General features: G+C 43.3%; 1 protein-coding gene across 1 annotated transcript in view; it reads left to right on the forward strand.

The window, feature by feature from the left end:
* Nucleotides 1-2,699: 2,699 nt before the first annotated feature.
* RASSF3 (Ras association domain family member 3) overlaps nt 2,700-17,180 on the forward strand; it is a 53,322-nt gene continuing 38,841 nt past the window's right edge. Inside the window, exon 1 of the mRNA XM_068998516.1 lies at nt 2,700-3,034. Coding sequence (XP_068854617.1) covers nt 2,906-3,034 — 129 coding nt within the window. The 5' untranslated portion in view covers nt 2,700-2,905. The remainder of the gene's footprint in view (nt 3,035-17,180) is intronic.

The raw sequence follows: 17,180 nt of genomic DNA on the forward strand, positions 1-17,180 counted from the left end.
TGTGTGATCCTATGATAACTGATTGACAGTTGATTTAATTTCTCATCAGATTGAATTATTTCTCAGAGGGATTTATTGAAAGCCTCATAATGCTTTGTGTTTCAGATCTCACTCCTGTGCCATATTCCTTGGCTTTTAAGTTATTTTTTTTTTACCTAATCATTCTTCCATAATTCTCCTTAAGAACAAATATGCTTTCAGAAAGCTTATTACTACCTTTATCTTGAGACATGGCTGGTTTTTTTTCATTCTGCAGTGCTGTTTGGGTTTTTTTTGGTTGACTATTTAAGAGGCCTGTCAGAATGAACCAAAAGTAGTGCAAGTGTTGTAGCATAGAGGTTTCAGTGCAGCACCTAACAAAGAGCCTTGGATGAATCTTACCTAGGTAAGATTAAAAAGTCAGTTTGAGAACGTGGAAGAGTACTTTTCAGGGGACAAGTGAAATCCACAGGAGTACCTTGAAAAATACTTGGTTTTGGGTACATTACTTGCAAGCACCAAACAAAACAAAACTGAAAGGCCTCATATCTGTTTGTACCTTCACATGAATTGTTTGGTTCAGTGCCACGTCTGAAAAAAAATAAAGTGAAAAATCTCTTGTCAAAATTAGTAGGCTTAAAAACTGAGCTACAGTGGAGGAATGAACTAATATTGGAAGATCTATCACAGAAAACAGACATGTTTTCTTCATCATTCTTTGTTGCAGCAGGAGAAAATGATACTGTGAATTTTTTGGTGTTACCAATATAAATGATGCTTTACAGATGAGGTGAATGCCATGCCTTGATGCCAGGGAATATATAAACTCGAGCCCAGGACTTGCAACTGATCTTGCACAAATGAAGTTGAGCTCTTTTGCAGCAGCTTGTTGTCTCAATGATCTTCTTTGCCAGCTTAATGTTCCACCCATCCACTATCAGGTTTGAGACTGCAGCCAAGCAAACAAGCTATACACACAGTGCCTCTGGTTGCTGGGGAGTCCATCAAGTGTGCCAGCAGATAATATATAAAAATGCTTTCGTAGTTTGAAAACACAAATGCCATTTTTAATCACACCCGAGCCACTTAAAATCCTTCACCTTAATTCTGATAATGGACAGGGGTGTTTTTTCCAAAAGTTTTGTAAACTGGAGTTACTGGGTCTTGGACAGGTTCAGAGGCATGCCCAGCAGATCTCTGGTGTGACTTCCTTTTGGCATGGGTCTGTGCTCAGTGTGCCAGGTAACACAAAGCTTGTTTGTCTACAGCAAGCATTTTAGTATGTTTTAGTTGCATTCAAGTAACTTGGCATTCAACTTCAAGCTATCTTGCATACCACAGGGCTTTGCAGTGCCAACAAGTAGGCTCAAGATCAGACACATCAGCATCTATCCTGTTAAACTCAATTATTTGTTTTTAAAAGCTATGCAGCCTTCTAATCTCCCAGATGCCAAACTCCATACAAAAATCTGGAAGAATCAGTTGATGGAAAAGTAAGGATTTAACACTTCCCAAACTGACTGACCAGTTTTAGTTCTCAGTGTGAGTTGTTTTGCTGGTTTTGAGGTGACTTTGTCAACATGTAAGGCATACCGGTCCAGGAAGAGCACCTACTGGCAGAAACAGACCCAATCGCCGGTTGGATACGGGGATAGAACAGCTATGCACAGCAGATGAGGAGTGTGTGAGGGACCAGCGAAATGGGGATCAGGAAGAGGGAAAGGAGATGTTAGCTAATGGTGTCCCAGATACATCTGTGTCTGAGTACTGAGACCACAGGAACTGATGTGTAAATGCGCAACTTCAAATATGTTTAATCTAAGGCTGTGCTGTTGCTGAAAGGTATCGCCTTTCTGACGCCCATGTCTCGGGGGTTTGCTCCGGCAGCAAGTGACTCACTTCCCCCCATGGGACCACCGCTGTGGTACAGGGGACAGCAAGAGCGCCGGGCTAAGGGCGTGGAGGAAAGGCAAGTCTGCTTTTATGGGCAGCTGCATAGCTTTAGGAAGCCGTACCTTAAACCCAGTATCCTGTCGGTGACAGTGATCAGCCTTAGATAAATTAAGGGAAGACATGAGACTCAGAGGCAGGTAATTACGGAGTGACCTGACCTTCAGGCATTGTCCGTAATTTTCCCCAGTAGTGATGAATCTGATGTTTGCCCTATATCTTATCAGGACTTTTGTGCTTTAAATGTTTTCCAGTTGCAGATCTGGATGTTCCTGCTATCTGCACACATATCTAATCCCTGGTGAGTCTCCTCGCTAGTGCAAGCCTCCCTCCTCGCTACACCCCGGGGCGATGAATTCCATTGATTTAATAGTCCGTGGGCTGGTGATGGTGCGGCCCCGGCCGGGCACCGCCGCAGCTGCGGAACTGGAGGCTGTGACTGCTCAGTGCCGTGCTGCTGCCCCTGGTCGCGAAGCCGGAATTCACGGATTGCTGAAAGAACTGTAAGGGAAAAGCTCTCCCCATTATTTTGCCGTCGGTCATTTTTTTAATGACTATTCTTACAGTGCACAGAAGACTGAAATCGGGTAATTATTAGGGAAAAGGTTGGGAACTTCTTACTACAGAAGGCCGCCCTTAGCTGCCTCGTTGCTGGTAATGAGCACGGGGGTGCGGAGGCGCCGGCAGGAGACCGGGAGGGGGTCAGGGACTCGTCCGGCCCCGGGCCGGCAAGGAGCCGCCCCCGGCCCTCACCTGCTGCCCGGGCGGGCGGGGGCGGCGCTGCCGGGGAACTCGCGCGGCAGGAAGGGAGCGGAGCGAGGGCGGGAGCGGGGCCGCCAGAGCCGCGGCTCCTCCTCCTGCGCCCCGGACCCCGCGGGCTGGGCGAGGAGCGGCAGCGGCGGGGCCCCATGCGGCGGCCGGGACGGCGCTCCCCGCCGCCCGGCCCCAGCACCACCAGCAGCCCCCGCCGCCGCCGATGACCTGGACCAGCAGCATGAGCAGCGGGTACAGCAGCCTGGAGGAGGAAGAGTCCGAGGAGTTCTTCTTCACCGCGCGCACCTCCTTCTTCAGGAGGCCGCCAGGCAAGAGCCGCGCCGCCCCACAAGTAAGTGCCGTGCGCCGGGCAGGAGGGGCGGCTGCGCCCCGCGGGGCAGCTGCTGCCGGGCCGGGCCGGGCCGGCTCCCTCCGGCTCGGCCTCCACGTGTCCGCCGCCCCCTCCCCCACGGGGAAGGACCCGCGGAGCCGCCCGGGCGCCGGGACGGAGCGGCGAGGAGGCGGCCGGCAAGGGCTTCCCTCGGTAGGCTTCCAGCGGGGCTCCTGCGCGGCCCGGGGTCACTGGAGGAGCCCCCGCCGGCGTGCCCCGCTCGGCAGCCGGGCTGAGGGACCCCCATTGCCCGGTGGGCAGGGGACGTGACCAGAAATCGCTTATTTGTGCGGAGAGTAACCGCGCTGTTCGCCCCGCTGTAGCCTCTGCGGGGCACGGCGGGGTCTGCCTCCTCGCTCTTTCGGAGCTCGTTCCGAGGTGAATGACAGCCTCTTCAGCTGGTTTGTTGGCAGGGAAAGGCCCTCTGAAGTGTTTAAGTGGCTTGGTTTAAGCATTCAGGCTCATGCAAGTGGAGCTTTGAAGTGAAGAATTGATTAAAAACAAAGCAAAAACCCCGAACCAACCCCTTGTGTGGGCAGCATTGAAATTTCAATGGAGGACCTGTCCGACCCAGAGCAGTTATTAAACCATATAGGGTAAACGTCACATTTCTTTAGCCAGGCAGTCTATCCCCCCTCGGTCCTCTCTTCCCAATGCACAGGATCTCATTGTAGAGAAGGCTGGCTATGAGCTAGTGAGCCTGTTTTGTTTATGCTAGTTCTTCACCTGCTCCCACCAGCATCAGTGCCTTCTTTCTGTTCAGTGTCTGTTTCTTTCTACAAACTCTCCGTAGTTTTCCCCACTGGATTTCAATGTTAGTATTACTGCTGCTATGGGGACCTGCTTATAAACTTGCTTTTCAAAGCTTGGATACCTCAGCTGCCCTCTGGTCCACCTGTCGCACTTGTCAAAAAATGTCGTTCATTACCCACAGCCATTCCTGTAGGCTGTGTTCTGCTGCAGAAAGCCAATCTTGGTTTCTTTTTCTCTGAGGTTATGTTCCATTTGTGATTTGCTTAAAACTGAAACCCTCTAGCTGCCCCTTAGGAAACTTCTGCTCCCGTTTGAGGAAGTGCAAGAGCTCTCTTGAGCTTTAACTTCCTCTGCAAAGTTTGGCAGGGAGCCTGGGCACACCCTCTGTCCACACCTGAGCTTGGGCACTTGGAGCAAATAGGCTGGGACCGGCTATGTATCAGGTTGTGGCTGCTTCTCCAGGATACTTGTCTTGACACCTCTCCTCAGTGGTTGGTTTTGTCTCATCCATTTTGAGTTTCAGCCTCCCACTAACCTCAGGTATTCACTGGAAGCTGCTGAGTGCTGTGGAGTGTCCTTGAACTTCATCTGCTAACCTATTTGGCCAGCACTGGCTGCCACCTGGCCCTTATGGAGGAGGATTCTGGTGTGACAGTACTGTGTGAATAGATGTCTGCTGTCATAGAACTGCTGTCTGCCTCTGTGTAGCTGCTGTATCGTGACATGTGAGAAGGCCTGTGTCTTGATTCAGATCCTGAAAACATACAGGTCTTTCCAGTGCTGTTGTATGAGTTGTGTTGCTAAATGTTAGCTGTATAAGTAGTAACCTTTGGAAAATTTTTGTGTGTGGTGTTAACATTTCCAAGCAAGGGGGACTGGAAAAAAAACCACAAAAAAACCCATAACTAAAATTTGATATTCTGCTCTAGTAATGTTTCCCAAAAGAATACTGCAGTGAGGTGTTGCAGGGTGCATATTTAAGTATGTATTTACTAGGCTGGAAAAAATTAATCTGTATTGCTGACTCTGCAGCATCAGAAATACTCAGCTAATGTTTCTAGTCATAAAGTTATAACCAGTTGCTCTCAACTGCGGATTTATAGGCAAAAGAAAAAAAAATCTCCAAACAATGCTGAATGTAGATTTCAACAGTCATGTGGCCAGTAAGAGTGAGTTTCCCCTTCCAGCAATAACAGCCATAATAAGCCTCTTTGTAGGGATGAGGATGCTACTTTTGGTTTGTATTTGAGGTTTAGTCAAAAAATGCATACTATGTCCCCTTGAGCGAAGAGAAGAGAAAAGAGGGGAGCTGATAGTTATTGTTTCTGTGTCTTTCTCAACTACACAAATATTAAGTTTTGCAGTGTGGGTTTCTCTTCTTGTAGAAGACTTTAAATGCTGGCAGTTATGTTTATCCTTCTGTCTTAGCTCCCTCTGCCCCCTTTCTTGCAGGGAAGAAATGGTTTAGAGCATTTGGCTTGCAGCTGTGCCTGCAGAAAAACTCACTACTAGTGTTTAGTCTTGTTTTGTATGGATTTCCAAAGAAAAGAAAGAAAAAAGGAAATTCACTAGTTTAAATAGTGAATTTTTGTCTTCATTTAATTAGGCAAGGGTGGGCTTAAATACATCAAATGCTGCAACTGAGACAGGATTAATGAATTGACAGCAATTCTGGTGTAAAAAATTTGCGATAGTACCTTCGGTCTTTGCCTAGGATGCCTGATCTCTAGAGTGGTTAAAGATTTAGACAACTTTTCCTCTCTCTGTACCACTTCTAAAAAAAATTGCAGCATAAAACCATTGCAGCATATAATAGACGGTATGGTGTTTTGGGGATGAGCAGTAGCCCCAAAGTTATTTCTTAAGGAAGAAATACTTCAATCTGAGAGCAGTGTGAATAAAAATGCAGGTTGCTTTATGCTGTGTTATTGCTTCTGAAAGTTTAGCTTTAAGGTTTCTTATCATCCATGTCTCTTTTAAAGTTTAAGTGTCAGAAACTAGATTAAGCTCGGTGTGGCCCTGCTTTATGTTTGCAATGAGTCATTTAATAAACGAAAAAGGCAGAACTGTAAATATTTTTGTCCTGCCAGTGTGACTACTCATGTGAGGTAAAGTTATCCATGTACATAGGCTTTTGCAAGATCAGACCAGTGCTTCTGTATGATCAAGCCTTTGGAATTTGTCCATTCCCTGTAGAAAAAAATACTAAAATAAGATGTTTGGCAAACTTTTGAAAGCTGACCCCTTTCTCTCCCTATTTCCTCCCACCCACCCCCATCCTTCAGGAAAATTGAAAACAGTCATGCCTGCTGCTGCAAGCCCCACCATATGCTGGAGGGATGTGCATCTTCCTGTGTATGTTTTCTGTGCTTTCCTTCCACACGCCAGTTCCCCGAATTATCCCACTTTGAGCAGGGTCGATGTAAATCCTTGCAATACTTTTCCTTTCTCAGGGGTCTCGATGGACAGTGGCTTTTCAAGCATTGTATATGGTTAGTTCCAAGCCATGCTGAGCTCATGTCTTATATCAGGATGACTGCAAAATCCTGAGGACATCCCTGTACTTGATTCTGCCTGCTCTATGTTTGAGGGCCCCTTCCACTGTAACTGTAAGGGTTAGAAACATGAGAAGAGGCTGTGGTCAGGATCTCTCTCTGCCCTTACGTGTGAAGGATCTGTGAGAGAGGACACCACTGTGCTTTGGGAAACCTTGCTTTAGAAGCTGGCAGTGCTATGGAGGTCATGGATCCCAGCTGCTAGAAGAGGGCCTGTCCTACAGGCCCTTGTTCCGCATCTGAGTCGTGAATAGTTTGCACACAAAATGTGAGAGAGTTCTGGTTGATGTCTCATACAAAATGGCTTGGATATAAGAAGTTTGATGCTTGGATGCTGCTCTGTGCTTTGGAAAAAAACCCAAAATGCTGCTGTGTGCTCTGTTTTTCTACCATTTCATACAGGGCTCTGTAAAAGTGTTTGCAAGAAAAATGCAATCTCTTCTGTTGGCAGTTTCCAAAAATGCATGTGTTCCTTCTGCACCCAAGAATGTCCTCATTGCCTCACTGTCAACACTGGTCCTTCCCTGTCTGAGGTCTGATTTCTCCCTCTCTCTTCCCCTTACTGGTCTTGGTCTTCAGAACTTGCAGACCTGCTAAGTTCCTTCCCCTGTACCCTCACCCAGTGCCCCCTGCCATGACATTGGCTTTGTGGCTGTATTTCCTGCATGTCAGTGGGATTTGCAGGTGTGGTAATGGTGGTGGGAAAGGAAATTCATAAAAAAGCTGGAAATGAAAAGCAGATAGATAAGAGCAGAGGAGATGTAAAGGGGAAAGGCAAAAGGCAGAGGGTGTCAGTGTCATCCCTAACTAGTCCTGACAAAGTAACCAGCAATCTCTCATTTCACTGTTGGAGGAGGAGGTTTGACCAGAAAGGTGTAGCAGTTTTTATTGTTTTGTTTTTCTTTTTTTTTAATGGGTGAGCTGGTGGAAGTGGGAGGAAGTAGGACAAACTTCTGGGCACAGACGCCTTGTTTTACGTTTCTTCCGCATGAATTTGCCCAGTAGGTTGAGGCATGTAATTGAGAGGACGAGAGACCATAAAAAAAACATTTAACTTTGGAAGAAAACAGTTTCTAGCAGTAAAATGCAATTTGTAGCTGCTCAAGCCTAGTTAGGATGTCTTTGTGTTACCAGTGTCCGTTATTAATGTTTCACGTTGTTTAGCCATTACGACTCTTCCTGGGTTTCCTTTCCGTAGCATTCCCTAGGGAAAATGGCTCTCCTGACTACCAGAAAAAATGAGGTTTCTAATTATAGGCTTGCTTTGGAGCCAAAAAGTTTAGGTTTGTGTTTGACATGTAGTCATGAAACTTATTTAAAAAAAGGCAACTAAAAATACCCAGTAATGTTTTGTTCTTTTTTTTCTAATCCATTTGGCAGTCAGTGAATATTAGGGGATAAACATTGTTGCAACTGAAATACTTGAAAGTTAAGAGCTGAAGGAATGAGCAGGGTAGAGATTGTGTCTATTTTAAGGCCCACATCATTGTGACAGTAAACTAGTGGTCCTTATTTTGTGTTTTTGTCTCACTCTTGTCTTGGAGCACTTGATGCAGCATGTGTGCGTCAGTAACTTGGAGGGGTTTGATGGCCATTTTGTGGTGAATTCTTAAGTCCCCTGCTGGTGTCTGACAGCCTCTGGAGGTGAGATGAGATTTATGCTCTGTGCAGAGGATGCTGATTGCTTTACACTGGTTTATCATCCCAGCTGGTTCTTGGAGTCATTGGTTTAAATTTTGAGGGCTTAACTATATGAAATGGTAACTACTAGCATAGATAAAAATTTAAGAAGCAGGTTTAGAAGAGATGGGTTAATGTACTGTCCTAAGCAGAGTTCAAGTCACTAAAACATGTAATGAGTGCTGTTACATTCAGCGATTTAAGTGTCATGAGTGCAGCACCAGCAGCAGGTAATATTCAGACTAGATGAATAACTCTTAACCTTTCCACTGTTTTCTTTAGTTTATTGTATTAATACTGTATTAAGTGCATCTCAGGCAGTTACTTCTCTATAAACCTTGAGAGCACAAACAATGTGTTATTATCTTTGTTATTGACATTTATTTAAATATCACTGGAGAAACACTGATTTTTTTTTTCCTTTTGTTGGAGAAAAAAGGGTTTTGATTCACCCATCGGAGTCTTGGAGTACAGTAGCTAGGCTTCACATTAGTAAGATCAGGAGCACTTAGTAAATGTGGGTATTTTGTGAATTAAGTGATGTGATTGAGTTGGGATAATCATGTAGGTTTAAGTGCAAAGCAGAAGGGCAGAGCTGTGGAGTTTTGCTGAAATCAGAAAGTACTGGGCATCTATAGCTTTATGGTCCAAAATGTTTAGACTTAGGTTTCTTTAGACACGTGTGAAAAGACATGCAGACACAAGGAGTTTTCTTTTAACTGAAGAGTCTGGTGAATTCAGGAAAGTGCTCTGCAACACAGCAGAACTGAAGAGCGTCTAAACACGCTAAAGAGATTAAAAAAAACCCAATAAAAAGTTACTTAAAGAAGGAGAAAATCTTCTCGTGATCTGTTACTTCAACTGTAGATCACTGTGTAAGAATAGTATCAGAATGACCATTTTGGAAGAGGGTCTTGCTGATTAACATTTAGCTACTGCAAGAGCAAAATGATGAAGAAAAACTAAAGTAGAAACTGATGCTACAGTTTGTCTCTTCTGTAAAACGTCAGTGGCACCAGTGCTGCATTAACAGTTGCAAGCACTACTGGCTCATGGGTCGGGCACAAAGGGTCGAAGTGAATGGGGTAACATCAGGCTGGCAACCGGTCACGCATGGAATTCTGCAGGGCTCCATCCTCCACCCAGAGCTCGTCCACATCTTCATTAATGAGTTGGATGCAGGACTGGAAGGAATACAGAATGAATTTGCTGATGACACTAAATTGAGAGGAGCTGTTGACTTCCTCAAGGGCAGAGAGACACTGACAAATTAGAGAGATGGGCGATCACCAACCATATTAAAGAAGTTTAACAAGGGCAAGTGACGGATTCTGCACCTGGGATGGGGCAACCCTGGATGTACAGACAGACTGGGGAATGAGAGGCTGGAGAGCAGCACTGCAGAAAGGGACCTGGGGGTGCTAGTCAGGGGAAAGTTGAACATGAGTCAGCAGTGCCCTGGCAGCCAGGAGGGCCACCTGTGTCCTGGGGTGCATCAGGCACAGCATCACCAGCCAGACAAGGGAGGGAATTGTCCCCTCTGCTCTGCACTGGAGCGGCTTCACCTTGAGTGCTGGAGTTAGTTTTGGGCAGTGTAAGGAAGATATTGCCCAAAGCTGTAAGGAATGGTCACAATGCAAGGAAGATACTAAGCTATTGGAGAGTGTCCAAAGGGGGGCAACAAAGATGGTGAATGGCCTTGAGGGGAAGGTGTATGAGGAGTGCCCGAGCTCACTTGGTCTCTTCAACCTGGAGAACAGGAGACTGAGGGGAGAGCTCATTGCCATCTGCATCTTCCTTGTGAGGGGAAGTGGGGGGGGGCAGGTAGTGATCTCTTCACGCTTGTAACCAGTGACAGAACTCGAAGGAATGGCCTGAAAGTGTGTCAGGGGGAGGTTCATGTTGCATATCAGTAAAAGGCTCTTCACCCAGAGGGTGGCTGGGCACTGGAACAGGCTCCCCAGGGAAGTGGTCATAGCTCCAGCCTGACAGAGTTCAAGAAACGTTTGGACAATGCTTTCAGGCACATGGTGTGATTCTCGGGTTGTCCTGTGTAGGGTCAAGAGTTAGACTTTAGTGATCCCTATGGGTCCATTTCAACTCAGGATGTTCTATGATTCTAAATAAACTGATTAACAGAGAATTTCAGGTGAAGTGCTAGATGTGTAATACAGCATTTGCCTGTGACAATATACTAGTGAGTCAAGGCAAGCAGCCTAAGCTTCATGAAGCAAGACATGAGAGTGACAGGTCTCTTGTCCAGCTCTCCTCATGGATAGACAGGTAAAACTTGGGGGGCTTCTGCAGGCAGCACATGGAGCCAAGCTATTCAGTATATCCAGCACTTCATTCTTAGGTAGAAATAGTAGGGCTGTTATGGATGCATGCTCACATTTAAAAAAAATAATTACATATTATCTATATATAGATACAAAATATTTTGATTTATATGTATAAATCTAACATGCACACATATGGATTTGTACCTTTGGAAACCAATATTCAGGAAAGGTCTTAAAACCCACAGATGTTAGAGGTGTGCCCCAATGGGACTGAAGCTAGCCCAGCATGCTGTCATCCCCCCCCAGTTTCAGTGCAGCACACCTGCCTACAGTGTTGTCAGGCTTTTGTATGGGTTCGGGTTCCTGTAACAAAGCCCACATGTTTCTCTAGACAGGTATGAATTCACTTGGAGTGAGTAATTGCTGCTTTCCTTTTGGCATGCTTGCTTTTCTGTGAGGTTGATGAAATACTGCAGACAGTTTTGAGGAGAGTGCTTCCTATGCAGACGTGTATTTGGCTATGCTAAGTAGCCACATGTGATTTATGTAGCAATTAAGAATGCTTTCTGGTTACTCATCTGTGTGTGTGTTGGAGAGGAATTTGTGTTCCTGTATGCAGAGGAATCTATGCTGTGCTGAAAATAATAGTAAAAGCAGAAGTGGTTCATCTGCCTCAGAGGATGCGTCAAACGTTGATGTTGGGTATGTAGTACTTGGTGTGCCGGTTGTCAACTTCTCTGTCTCACTCTTTACCCACTAAGTAATGGTGGAAAATGCTGTTTGCAAGTGTGTTTCTTTTAGAAATTATATAAAATAATGTACTAGGGGCAAATTACAAAGGCAGTTGTCTCTAATCTTTTACAGATATCCCTGTTGTCCATAATTAGGACCACTTGTATTGTGATCTGTCTCCTTACTGATCCAAGGTGTGGTCAAGTGCATGGATGCACAGTCTAACCATGCTATACTCTTCCTCATAGAGCACAGTCCTTGTATCTTGTGTTTGCAGAACACAATCAATACAGTCTCTCTCTAAACCCTGGTTTTTAATAATAAAAACTGAATATCAAGTACTTCTCTGGCTGATGATAATTGTTTGCCAAATACTTAAGTGCTTAATTTTATTTCTGCTGAAGCAGGAATCCCATGATTTGACTTGTCCCCCTTGAAGTAAAGTTTGTAATAGAATAAATTTTTTAATTCTTCACAGGTAGCTTAACACCTTTATTGATGGCTAATAACCTCTGTTGTAGACTACTTCCTCTTAGTGACTTATGTACAGTTGTGCTGGTCACACTAGCCTGTAAACTTGGAAGAGTTTAGTTCAGAGCTTTCATTTAGAGCATTACTTTTCTCTTAGTGGGTTCCTCTCTTCTGAAGAATTGGTCTCCTCAAGATCAAAGCCCGCTTGTCTTTCTGTTTAGTCCACCAGCAGCTTGATTTAGTGTGTTCACTTAGATACATAAGCTGAGATCATGGAAGTCTTTTTATTCAGAGCTGCTCATTTAATTGTAAAATATTTTCATAGTTCATCTGAGAAGCATCTAGTAAAGCCGTATAAACTCCAGCAACTGCACTAGGGATTTCAGCATGACCCATTGTGATTGTGTGTACAGAAACTGGCATATTCTTTGGCACTGCCTGAAAGATTAAGAATTTTGGTGGTTGTGTTGCATTGCATAATGGGAGAACTGGCCTGCATTGTTTATCTTCATGTTTGAAATGAGTAAGTTCAAGGTTCAGTATTACTGAGATTAGCATAGCAGTCAGTACAAATTTTCACAATAGATGTAATTTGAACTACTATATTAGAATTTTTTATTATGTTATTGATGTGTGGAAAGGTTATGTAGTATAGGCATAGACAGGTGTCTTACGCTACCCTTTATGATAAAATGTGTAAAAAAACCTCCAACCCAGTTTTTTTTGTGTCTTTGATTAGCTTGTAAGTAGTAGAAAAATTGATGTGGCAAGTGACCTAGGCTGTGCCTGAAGTGAGCAGAGGTATGTGCTGTAGCCAGCTGCAGGAACTGGTCCCCCAGCTTTCCGGACTGGTGACTTAAAGAATGGCCAGCCCCTTTTTTGTTACCATGCATATGTGTTTAACTTGGAAAAGCAATGGAAAGAGAGGGTTTTTGCAGAAGCATTTCTGTATGCGTCAGGATAAACAGTCTACTGTTGAACCTAGGTGTTGAAGACCAAGGAACAGAAATATGAGCAGGAGGAAAGTTCTTTTTAATCCTGTCAAACATACAGGCTCCCCATTTCCATCACCAGGAATACCTTGATCCAGAAATGAGACCCATGTGATGACTCTGATATAGCCAGGGGTAAATGCTGCAATAAGGGGGCGCTCCTGAAAACTGGTAAAATAAATCCCTAACTGTACGTGTGGCATGGACCTGGCAGCTGAAAGCTAGAAGTAGGTATAACTTTTATATTTGATAGTTAAGGAGTGAAGGAGGAGGAGAAGGAAGGAATCTTTGTGTATAAGACTTGCTCCATCTCTTGCAGGATGATAATATGAGCACTTATCAACTGCTGAGAGCAAATTGGAGTAAATTATTCTGCATGCATGTGAGGCATGCTAAAAGTAATTTGAGATGGGGAGTTGATTTGTGACTGTTGTCTTTTAGGAGCTGTGAAGGAAAGAAGGAAGATGAAGTATTATATCTGTCCTGCTGTAAGTGCAGGCTGAAAAATTGCCTGTTCAGATTTCTGCACATAGGAGAGATGTCTTATGTCCTGTGGAAAAATCTACAGCTTAATCAAAAGTTCATGCTTGAGGCAGCTGCTCCATTAGGTACCCACGTACAAGTGCTGGCAGCGTAAGAACAGCAGAGTCAGGGGAACATTAGTTGTGCAGGCAACCTGATGCAAGCAGTTACCAGACTCCATATAATCTGCACGAGAGAAATCTGCTTTATTAAGGGGAACTTGATCTTTCATTACAGAAATCTTCTGCTCATGATACTCACAGCTTTCATGGAGCCTAACTTAGCACAGTGTTACTTTTCTAATGCAGTGTCTACATAAATTTGTTACTCTAAAGTCTGATTTTCTGTATTTAGAAATGTATCCAGATCTTTTGAGTTATTTTTGATGTAAAAATCTAATATTAAGGAGAATTTGCAGTTTTTGCATGAGTTAGCAGGTCAGCTTAAGATGAACTGGGAATATTTAACTTGATATTCAGGGGTGCTTTAGTTGTTGAATTAAGGGAATGCCTTTTTCCCTTTCCAATAATATGTGATATGGGTGATGACTAATGACAGGAGTCTGAGTCAACTCTTTCTGTAATGAAAATCATTTAGCTGCTTTAGACAGCCCAGTAGGTGGATCTCAGTAGCTACGTAAATGGATTCACAGTAGCTAGTTAAGATAGTCTTATGGAGTGGGGCTGTTGTAGAGTTCAAAGACTGGAATGTCTTTTGTTGTATTTGGTAATATAATTTAGTAATTTCCTTGGGGAAGTGACTCTTAAAATACTGAATTGTTTCGGTTACCTTTTGATTCACTGTAGTGGTAAGAGACTACTGCATATGCATATGGATGTCAGTCTGGACATCAGTCAGATAAACCTCTGAATCAGATCCTCACATTATTTTAAATTTCATTTTTCTATTCTCATTGAATATAAAGTTGAATTAATTTATATGATGAGTTGCCTTTCTTAGGTTTTTTTCTTTGGGCTCTATTACTACGTAAAAAATTATTCCTGAAAAACTTCCTACCACCCCTTGTCCCCACCCTCCTTATTTTTTCTTCAAGGTCCTAGCCAAGCAAGAACTTGTTTTATTCTTTGGGTACAAATTACTTCCTCTTCTTCTTTAAGTCTGAGACTGACTCACTGTTGTGGTTTATAACAATTATAACAAGAATTGCTGATAAATCTAAATACCTTCTCTAAATATTCACTATTATCAGCTGTACAGTATTGCTTTGGGGTCTGATTTGGGATTCATGGGAACAAGTTTGTTTTCATAGAAATTGAAAAATGGTATTAGTGTTCAGCTGACCATGTGATCTACTACTGTGAACTTTTGTTGGTCCCTTGCTTGCCTAGGAGATATTTTTACTGCTTTAAAAATAGTATAATGTTAGCAAAATAATATTCAGCTTAACTAAAACCACCATGTTTTAATTAAAGTATGTTAAAGAAAATATCTTCTATAAGACTTTTAATTCTGTACTGTAAATTACAACTTTTTTCTTGAATGAATATTCAGTAGACTATGTTGTCAAAGAGTAGAATAATTGGGAGAATGTTCTTATTGCTAACTCAAACCTGTGAGCAACAGGACTTCATGAAGTAGATTAAACTGTGGGTTTCTGGCTTTTTGTTGCTCTGGTCAGATTTCTTGCTCTGTAAAATGAAGCAGACAGCTCCTGTGCTTAGTACAGTGAGATTTTTATATTCAGGATTAGGCTGGGTGCCAATTAGCCAGCCACTGTCTACCCTTCACAGTGTAGACAGTTCCTACATCTTAGACCTGATCGCAGCCTATGTAACATTATCCTAAATAAATGCCAAATATTAAGGCAAGGTGGAGAACCAGCGATGCTTTGTAAATCAAAGTGGCTCTGTTGCCAGCAGGGCATATTCCATCAGGGTTTCTCTTTTGGTTTGTTAAACCATAGGGCACTTGTAATTGCCTTGATACTGTGGTGGAAGGGTTGTTATAAAATACAGAAATAATTCCTGATACACACCTTTCTTGAGTTCTGAATAAGGGTGGAACTGTCTGTAAAACAGCAACTCCAAAGCGTCCAGCTCTCAGAAGATCAAGTAAGTTGGCTTGAAACATGGCAGGTCGTGTAATGCAAATTTGTTTGACTTCTTTATGATCACCAAATCACAGTTCCTGGGAGTTTAATTCCGTGTTTTGTCACCAAAAAGCCACTTTGTGCTCACCTGTACCTGAGATGAACTTGTGAATTGTGTTTTCAGGCAGCAAAGTTATTGGCTGCACCCGCTTGTTTTGGCTCACTCCTGTTGGGTGTCCTTGGTTTTCCAGTTGTTGTTACCCTGTCCCTGCAATGGCAGCAGCGGGCATGGGAGCTTTTTGGAGGAGTCTTACACCTGCTGAGCTGAATCCTACAGACAAATCAATTTTCTTCTCTTACTATGCTCCCCTGGAAGGGGTCATCCCACTTGCAAGCAAGGAGAGCTTTAGGTACTCTTACAGTGGAAATCTGTGCTTTGATGGTCGTAGCAGTTGGTGATTTGAATCCAAACTGTTGTTCCATTGTTCCACATGCTCCTGTGACTGAGGGGTGATAAGATGTGCCTTAATACAAATCATGAAGGATTTAAATAACTTACACATTATTCCAATAGAACAGAAGTTACATATTTACAAGTATCCTTCTGAAGATCTGCGTTTTCCCAGTCATGGGCAGGAGTGATTAATAAAATTATATCACAGGTTTTGTTTTATGGCTGGAGTTTGTGGGTTTGTCTACACTGACAGCTGCTTTTGAACTGATTACATGTTCACATGGTGGGAAGCTTATCTCAGGATGGGGGAACATGACTGTTTACATTGTGCTAAAGGGTTGATATGTGAAGTGAAACATCAAAGCAGTTTCTAATGCTCTGAACTTTAAAACTCACAGTTAATTTAATTAAAAAATAATTAAAGGCACATCTTTCCCCACCCCTGAATGCAGACCCCAAATATTCTTCAAAGCATATTTGATTTTAATGATTTGGTGATTTCCTCCCTGAGGCTTTTTTTAACTTGCCACTGACATATAAAGATGTAGCTTTGAGTTGCAGTGATAATAGACTATTAGTGCAGTAGGTGTTTGCCTCCTAAGACAGTACAGTGACATGTTCTGTGGAAATAGCCTGGTATTAAAAAAAAAAAAAATCATAAACCTAGTGGTTTTTCTTCTAGCAGCCAAAGTTCATGATACACTTCTTTTTTAGTGATTTATAGTTTAAACTAGCTCCTGAAGCAGCTTGGTGAAGTGCATGGTATGGAATGCTGGCATGCTACCCTTGTTTTTTCACTTTTTTCTTTTGTCTCCTCTCCCCGCCCTTGAATTCTAATGAAGGGTCCTGTTTTAAAATGAGTTAGATTTTAAATCAGCCTTTATGGCCAATGCTGGAAAAATCATGTATCATGTAATACAGATTTACTGCACTAAGTAGTTGTGAAGATGTTATGTGGAGGATATAGGATGGGAGCTCCATGCTACTTGTCTGGATTTAACAAGTAGTAAACTATATGTTTTCATCTTCAGAGATCTATCTGGAAGATAGAGTGGAAAAAAAACCTTTTAGAAGATATTTCACATTGTGTAGTGATTGTGTCAGAAACAAAAGGCAGTGGAGAGGAGTATTTTTTATTACAAGGATTATTAATACTAGCATTGGTATTTTATGTTGTGGGTATGGGCATTACAGTGTGCTTAGGGCAATCATTAGAAATGTGGTGCCATTCCCTGGATGTGGGAAGGAGCTGCGTTTTTTAGGTACTTGCAGAGCTCCTGACTAATGTGCTCTGGGAGACCCTGCTTGAGTGGGGAGGTTGGACTAGATAATCTCCAGTGGTCCCTTCCAACCTTACCATTCTGTGATTCTTCTCTGTCCCCTTGCTATGTGCTTCCATATGGACCTCAGTACTGCCCTTCCATAGAATCCAACCTTTGTTCTGACTGTTCCCAGCAGACAAGTGAAAAAGTCTTAAATATGGTGGGGATGCCATGCTGAAACTGGGCTGGAATTGGATCCCCTTCTCTTTCAGATGTGTAACACCAGAACATAACTTTCCTGGGCAGTGCTTGCTCTGTTCCCTCTTTGTTGTTCTCGTGGTTTCTGTGCAGCTC

This window comes from Aphelocoma coerulescens, chromosome 1A (assembly GCF_041296385.1).
Source record: "Aphelocoma coerulescens isolate FSJ_1873_10779 chromosome 1A, UR_Acoe_1.0, whole genome shotgun sequence".
Classification (NCBI taxonomy): Eukaryota; Metazoa; Chordata; class Aves; order Passeriformes; family Corvidae; genus Aphelocoma; species Aphelocoma coerulescens.